Below are 7,950 nucleotides of genomic sequence, written 5' to 3'. Positions count from 1 at the left end.
ACTTTTAGTGTACACAAGAAATTAAAATAGTTATCTTCTCTGCTTGTTTCTGTTTCTTTTGCAATGAGGGAACGTTTTCATCCCCTGAATAAATAAACCTATAAAATAAAGGTTTTTAAGGGAGCTGTGTGGCAGCTGCAGAGTGGTGCTGAAAACCTTTATTCTATTATTCTATAACCTGTATTCTATTGCAAATTTGTTTTTATCACCCTTTGTTTAAAATTAGAATTAAAAGGACAAAAATTCACTACTATTAAGATATTTCATTTTCATATTTTGAAAATATGAAGCAAAAAGATTAATTTAAATTATTTGATGAACCAGAAACAAAGATAAATAAAGGACTGACGAGACAAATAGGAGAATCCTCATTTAATGTAGAAAATAAAATTACTAACATTCATAGATAATTCTCAGAAGGGAAATGTCATATTGCATAGGACAAGGCACAGAGTCATGTGACCTCTAACTCCTCCCCTTCTGTTAATGTCCAGTCAAAAACATAAAAAGCTCCTTTAGCCACAGAAGTGCTTCAAACCGACAGAAATAATTAGGACAAAAATAACATTTGGTGTGATGAGAATCAACATTTCCTTTCATTCTGGAGAGAAAGAACAAGAATTTAGTTTGAGTGTAATCGTCTGATTTGACAGTAAAAAGGTATTTTGGATGCTCATGATACAAATAGTAATAAACCTTTTATCCATCTGCAAGTCACCGTCTTTATTACATTGTGATTCACAGCAGGTCGAGGCTCAATAAAAATAGTTTAAACACTTTGTAATTAGTGGCGTGAAACAGCTGCAGGAAGATCCTAAAAAAACAAAAATAACAACAATGGGTTGAATTAGTAAAAAAGAGACTATGAATACTTGTAGAATAGATGTAGAATAAAAACAATATCATGTATAAAAACAACCATACTGGTTACATACCAGGTCCTACTGGTGACAACCTGCTGTTACATCATCTGTCCAGCAGGTGGAGACACAGGTGTTTTTAAAAAGACTCACATCTGGATTCAGCTTTAATCCTCACACATCAGGACCCGATTGATCCGTCTACGACAAACAAAACATTCCGAAAGAAAATAAGGCCCAGTGTTCATTCACATATAACTCTGCTCAAATCCTAAAGTATATTTTACATAGTATTAAAAAAAATTAAAAACCAAATCATTTATTAAATGACGGTACATTTGAGGGGAGATTCTCCACCAAAACTGCCTCTTGAGTCCATTGAGAAGTCGGCTTTTGTTTGGATTTATCCTTTTAAAGAATAGATGTTGTGTACAAACTAAATATTAGTGTCAGGAGTCACAATAAATACTCACACAGCCGAGAGATAATAAATAAACCTCACAGCTTCAGGGCTTAAAGCAGGAGCTGCTGCTTTGGTTGAGTCGAATGTGACCAAAAACACGTTAGACTGAAGGCAAATTTGCATTTTTTTTAGCTCTATGTCGAAATGTCTAACGTTATTAGTATCTATCTACTAAAGGTTTGTTTTAATATTCATTGGCAGATTGTTGACCTGCTAGTTTAGCTCAGAAATGAACTCAACCAATGAGATTTTCTCCTCTTCGTGCTTCTAAAAGCTACAAATTGTTTTTGACATCTTTTCAAATCCAACTAAAGAAAGAAAGAAGCTTCCATTGACGCGTTTGTTGCTTTTTAAAAAGACTTTCACACTGGAATCTATTTCGCCGGATGAGCTGCGTGTTGAAATGGTTTTAAATGAAGAATTGAAGGTTATTGAACTAGACGAGTAGATCGAGGTTTTTTTAAAAAAAAGGCACAGGATCGGTTTGTTTTCACGAACGCTGAGGAGACGTTTTCATTCTCAGAGACATGCAGAAACGACTCGTCTCCTTTCTTACAATTTCTCGGACGGCGGTTAAAATAAAAAAGAAAAAAAAAGGACGCTGCTTCACGCCACAAGTCACCAGAGGTCACCAGAGGTCACCAAAGCTTCTAATACGTTCACTCAGTGGTAAAGCTGCTAAACGCTGTAAACGCTGTGAGCCAGCACTCCCCCCCCCTCTCCTCACCCCCCTCCCACCTTGGATCCTCCAGTGAGTGAAGCTGTGAAACTGTACATGAATGAAGAAAAGTCATAAAAAGTTCCTCTCAGCTGCCCACCAGCACCTCCATGATGTGGTCCAGCTCGGCCAGGTCCATTTTAAAAGGCGGGCTCTGGGCGCCGCCCCCCGCCCCCCCGTAACCCGACATCGACATGGACCGCACCAGGTCGTCCGCCATCCCGCCGGGAGCCATCTTGGACGGCGGCGTGCCCGGCGGAGGCGGGCAGGGCCCGAGGTCGTACATGGACGTGTCAATGTCTGTGAAGAGGACGTCGTCCAGAGCGAAGTCCGTCAGGAAGGAGCCCGGGGAGGGAGGAGGAGGAGGAGGAGGAGGAGGAGGAGGAGGGAGAGGCTTCTCCAACCTGCTCTCCACCTCCTGGAAGCCGCGCTCCTCCTCCTTCACGACCACATCAAACTGGGCAAGAGGTGGAGACGGCGGGCCGGAGGAGGAGGAGGAGGAGGGGCAGAGCTCCTCGATCTCCTCCAGCGCCGAGGAGAAGCTGTCTTTGGGCGACGGCGAGGGCGGCGGCCTCGGGGAGTGGTTGGGGCGGTGCTGGGTGGCGGTGGGGGAGGGCGGCGGCGGCAGGGTGAAGAACATGGGCAGGTCCTCCTCCAGCAGCGAGGCGGGAGTCAGGCAGGAGTCCAGCGCCGTGAGCGGCGACGACAGGATGCTGAAGGAGGCGGGGGGAGGCGGAGCCTGTCGGTAGCCTTCGTCCTCGCAGACGGCGGCGGCGGCGGAGGACGCGGCGGCTGGCGGCGCGGCCGAGAAGAAGAGGGCGCCGACGCCCCCCTCCTGCCTGAAGTCGTCGTGGATGCGGCGGACGACGTTGTTGATGAGGACGCGGCGCCGCAGGCCGAGGCCGCCGCCCCTCCGGGGGCCGTACAGCTTCACGAGGGACACGTTGAGGACGGTCTGCCGCTGCAGCGTGAAGGACGCGTGGGACATGGCGCCGGCCGGCGCGGGACGCCGCGCTTCCTCCGGGGCGTCGTCATCCTCGTCCCGCCTGCGCTTCACCCCGAGGCCCAACATGGATCTGAGGAGAGAGGAACGCCGTCAGAGGGAGACATTTGGAACACGAAGGTTCACTCTGCGCCTCTGAAACCAACGTCCACTCGCTGGCAGACACGGCGCCGCCCTGAGGACGGAGGTCCATTCGCCAGAGACAATGATCGACCAAGTCAGCGAGTGAGAAAGGAGTGAGGAAGGAGTGAGGAAGGAGTGAGGAAGGAGTCAGGAAGGAGTGAGGAAGGAGTGAGGAAAGAGTCAGGAAGGAGTGAGGAAGGAGTGAGGAAGGAGTCAGGAAGGAGTGAGGAAGGAGTGAGGAAGGAGTCAGGAAGGAGTCAGGAAGGAGTGAGGAAGGAGTGAGGAAGGAGTGAGGAAGGAGTGAGTTCTTGATCTGCGGTTTGGGGCGTTTTCGTATTCCGTCACTTGAAAGATGGGCCTCCACAGATGTAAATGTTTTGATAGAACCAAACCGCTGGAATGTTGTATGGAGCAAAACCAGAACAAAACAGGGAATAAAAGATATGACGGAGAAGGGTGGAGATCACCTGAAGATCACGTAAGATCAAGCAGGTAAATTCCTTCATTTAAAACCTTAAACTAAAAGTGCTCAGACTGCAGTAAAATCCTCCCGATACAAACGGAATTACATGAGAAAAGTCACATTTTTCCAAGAAGAAGTGTCTTAAGAAGTGTGTTTGTGGGTGTGTCTCTGTATCCGTGTGTGTGTGTATCTGTGTGTGTGTGTGTGTGTGTGTGTGTCAGCTGACCTGCTCCCATGTGAGCCGTAGTCAGCTGATCACCTTCTGACTCCCTGAACAAAACACAGGAAACAGGCGACTTCCATCCTGACGACACACACACACACACACACACACACACACACACTCACACACACTCACACTCACACACACACACACACACACACACACACACACACGAGCTGAAGATCCCCACGCTGCTGTTGTTTCTGGGGTTTTTTCTAAACTAGTGACTAATCAGCCTAAAACATGAAATATCTGAGTCATGACCTTTATGTAAATGTCGAGGTCACGACTCAGACTCTCTGCAACAAAACTTTGTCCCTCAACAAACCACCAGTGCTGCAGCTTTTCAAAAAGGTCGTCGTACACATCAGTCGCTCCTTTCCTTCTGAACTATGCAGCAGAATAACAGTATCATAGTGCTGGTGGCGGCAGCTGTTGTGCTGGGGATCTGCTGGATTTGAACCCGTGACCTCGATCACTCGGCCAAAAGGCGTCAGAAAGTGCTGACAGAGACTGAATTAAACAGCACACACACACACACACACACACACACACACACACGCCCCCTCCTTACATATGATTATTCATCAGCTCTCCCTCCTCCTCCTCCTCCTTCTCCTACTTTAAACCCATGCGGGGCCCCTCAGAGGGGCCATCTGCTCCGACACCCCGAGAGGACGAGGAGAGGCGGTGACAGGGCGAGAGACACAGGAACAGACAGAGAGAGAGAGAGAGAGAGAGAGAGAGAGAGAGAGAGAGAGACATGCTTCCTCCCCCACGTCTGATACTTGACTTCTGAAGGCTCCAGTGAACACACTGCGAATCCTCACCAATCAAAAACGGTTTCTTGTGGCTGACTTCGGATCAGCTGGCTGAAGTTCAAATATGTCCCACTCCCCCCCCCCTCCCTCTTTACCCCCCCCCCGTCCCTCCCTCCCTCTTTACTCCCCCTCTGCCAGCTGTCTGTGTGATGAGGTAGAAATCCAAAAATAGTTTCAGAAACGCTGCAGTTGTGGGAAAAGAACGACGGCTCTTTGTGTGGGAGATCTGACGTGCCTGTGTGTGTGTGTGTGTGTGTGTGTGTGTGTGTGTGTGTGTGTGTGTGTGTGTGTGTGTGCGTGTGTGTGTGTGCGTGCGTAGCAGCATACCTTTCCATTGAGTAAACCATTAAATGTGGTGTTGCGTTACGGCCGCTCGGCTCTCGGAGGACGGACTGAGACCTCGGTGAGAACCCATGTGACCACATGACCTCATCACAAGGAGACCTCGGCCTGAAGTACGCGCGAAACTCATCAAGTCAACTCGCTTCCTTTCAGCGTCCTTTGGAGAAACCAAAGTTCTGTCATCAAATGCTTTATTGCCCATAAAGATTTTCAGTTCACTCTGCAAAGATGTTCAGTTTGTGGAATCAGAAAGTTATTAATCAACAAATGACTTCAAACAGTTATGCTAATTCACTCATGTTCACGCTGATCACCTTAAGTTGTTTAATCAATTACTCCAAGATTGACACCATTAACACGGCCATTAATAATTGAATAAACACGATGAACCCCGTCTGAATAAACCCGCGAGCTCGGGTCACGTGACCAAACCAGCGCCGGGTGGACTCTGCAGGTGGGACGTCACAGAAAGACATCGTCCCTGTGACTCTCAGAGACGCCGCGTCCAAAAGCAAGATGGCGACGGCCGAAACGCCAAACTCCAGGCCTTGACCCCCCCCTGCGGACCCCGCCCACTGCGCCCACCTGGTGCACGGCTCCTGCAGTAAATGCATTAGAACGCCATTCTCTGTGTCCCCAGATACTAAAACATGAGAGGAAAAACACCTTTTCATGTTTTTACTTGTATGGTTTGAGGAAAAGGGAAGAAGGTTCAGTACCTGACTGTGTGTGTGTGTGTGTGTGTGTCTGCCCACGCGTTGAGCCTGACATGTAGGAGCACATCTCCGCTGCTGACGGACGCCTTTTAAAGAGACACTTTTCATCTGCTGCACTTCCCAAAAAAACAAAGACGTTCTGTTCAAGTCTTCGGCTTCTTTTCTTCACTTTGTTTTGTTTCTTCATCTCTCAGCTGATGATCTTAAGGTGGACTTCGCAGAATCACATCCGCTGTGAGTCCTGCCAGAGACGCCTCGCTGCAGGACACACACACACACACCTCTGTGTGCGTGTGTGTGTGTGTGTGAGTCATAACGTTCACTGCGCACAGCAGCTGTCACTCAAAGGGGGAAACCACGTGATGCGTCTTTGATCTTTCGGCCTTTCCCTTTGTCACCAATGACTCGTTTCAGAGAACATACGTATAGCGAAGCTTACAGGAAAACTGCCCTGTTTTTTTGTTTCGTTTTACGGGGGTGGGACGGAGCTGGAGGTGCGTTTAAGAAAGAGCAAAGCGAGAGGATTTCATCTAAAAGGAACCCGCCGCCGGGAGAGAAGAGCTGCGATTAAATATTAAACAGGCGAGTGTGGAATCAGCCACAGAGCCGCCGCGCAGGAGGCCGACCCGGGGTCGCGTTTCCGTAGCCGTGTGGCAGTCAGACGCCCCGGCGGCGGGTCAAAGTCTGAGAGTCAAAGTCTGAGAGTGTGCAACTCTGACTTTTTGGGGTCAATGACCGAGCACCTGCAGGATGAGCTGAGGAGCCTCCCACGAGCCTCGGCTGTAGGTCATAGATCACGGCCCTCCAGACGCTCTTCGTGTGGTTTAGGTTTGGTTTTTACCGTACTTACCGTACACCCCCCCCCCCCCTCCTACCCCCCACCCAGATGAAGAAAGCAGGTTATTTCATCACACCTGCTCAGCGCGGCACGTCAGCGGCGGAGAGTCCAACGTCGGAGTGTTACGTCACGCGCGGCAGAGCGCCGATTGTCGGCCCTTTAAACCCTCCGCTCACTATAACCTATAACTTTTAGATAGTATAGTAATAACTTTGAGATTTTAAATCGACTGCAGGCCGGATAAAATCCTTATTTTATAGACAACACGTACTGCTATTTAAAAGGGGGCCACAACATATTGATGGATAATAGAGAAAGTAATTTAAGGCTGTTATTGATCATAATCTAATTCATTAATTAATTGTCCAGTTATTACAGACACCAAAAAAGTGAAAGTGAAACGGAAATGTTAGAAGTATCAGTCTGGCTCTTATAAAAACTTAAAAACATGAATCACTTGAGCAGGACAGGTATGTTTAGTTAATGACGAAGTGCATCTACGTGTAATTAAGTACAATAAGAGGACTATAAACTACATGTTGATTTCCAGAAGCGAGCCACGGAAATGGGAACATTAAAAAGACATCATTTAAAGTTCTCCATCCAACCTCAGACATTGTCACGTAACAGCTCCGTTCAGGGCGCGCTCCCTGCGGCGGGTATTAATCACTAAAGCTGTCAGAGCGGCAGCTGCTCTCCGGGACCCCGCGGGACCCTCCGGACCCTCCGGCTGCTGCTCCGCGCCACCTGCGCCCGCCAACCGGGCTCCCTCGCCCGGCCGCGGCGACCCTCCTGTCCGCCGGCTCTTCGCTCCCCTCTCACGAGTTGACGTAACGTCACTAAAGCCGCTCGCGCTCGCCCCGGGACCCGCCGGGCTGCTCCTGCCGCCTCCCCCCCCCCCTCCCCCCGGTTCCTCCGGGGGGAGGGGGCCCGCGGAGAAGTTACCGAGCGTGAAAAGGTGTTCGGTGTCCCCCGGTCGGTGCCGGCGTGTCACTCACCACATGTAGCTAGTCCCGTCCACGGTCTCCTCTGCGGCATCGGGTGTCGTCGGTGAGGCCGGGAGCGGGAAGCGGCAAGACGGTCAGGAGGAGGAAGAAGAAGGAGAAGATGGAGGATAAAGGCAGCCGTTAGTCCGTTTGTTGGGTTGTGTGAGTGTTACTCGTCGTCGTCCTCCCCCCCCCTCCGCCTCCCAACCCCCGCGGCAGCCTCGAACTCAACACCCATTGAGCTCCGCGCACAATGGCGAAGTGAAGCGGCGGAGCGGCAGGAGGAGGAGGAGCAGGAGGAGGAGGAGGAGGAGGAGATATGTCACAGAGAACCGGCATGAGCTGCTGTTCAAACTACTTCCTGGGATGAACTTCAAAATAAAACCGGTGTCCG

At 49.8% G+C, this 7,950-nt stretch overlaps 1 protein-coding gene across 2 annotated transcripts; it reads right to left on the bottom strand.

The window, feature by feature from the left end:
- Window positions 1-357: 357 nt before the first annotated feature.
- LOC119217992 (SERTA domain-containing protein 2-like) lies at window positions 358-7,787 on the bottom strand. 2 transcript variants are annotated; one of them, XM_037472099.2, is made up of 3 exons: window positions 7,569-7,787; window positions 5,002-5,173; window positions 358-3,117 (listed from the first exon to the last, which is right to left on the bottom strand). In XM_037472099.2, the coding sequence occupies exons 2-3, from the start codon at window positions 5,097-5,099 to the stop codon at window positions 2,130-2,132; spliced, it is 1,086 nt and encodes a 361-aa protein (XP_037327996.2). In that variant the 5' UTR covers window positions 5,100-5,173; window positions 7,569-7,787; the 3' UTR covers window positions 358-2,129. The 2 variants fall into 2 exon arrangements, with proteins under 2 accessions (XP_037327996.2, XP_037327997.2); XM_037472100.2 differs by lacking the exon at window positions 5,002-5,173.
- Between the last annotated feature and the right edge of the window lie 163 nt (window positions 7,788-7,950).

Source organism: Pungitius pungitius, chromosome 9, assembly GCF_949316345.1.
Source record: "Pungitius pungitius chromosome 9, fPunPun2.1, whole genome shotgun sequence".
NCBI lineage: Eukaryota > Metazoa > Chordata > Actinopteri > Perciformes > Gasterosteidae > Pungitius > Pungitius pungitius.
Note: the sequence above shows the minus strand (reverse complement) of the source record. Positions and strands in the feature narration are given on the sequence as shown.

What these genes read in the sequence shown, in the direction of transcription:
- LOC119217992 (XM_037472099.2), bottom strand. Translation starts at nt 5,099, where the DNA reads ATGTGGTCACATGGGTTCTCACCGAGGTCTCAGTCCGTCCTCCGAGAG. An exon ending in ATGGTTTACTCAATGGAAAG is followed by an intron (nt 3,118 to 5,001) that starts GTATGCTGCTAC and finishes CTCTCTCCTCAG; the next exon opens with ATCCATGTTGGGCCTCGGGG.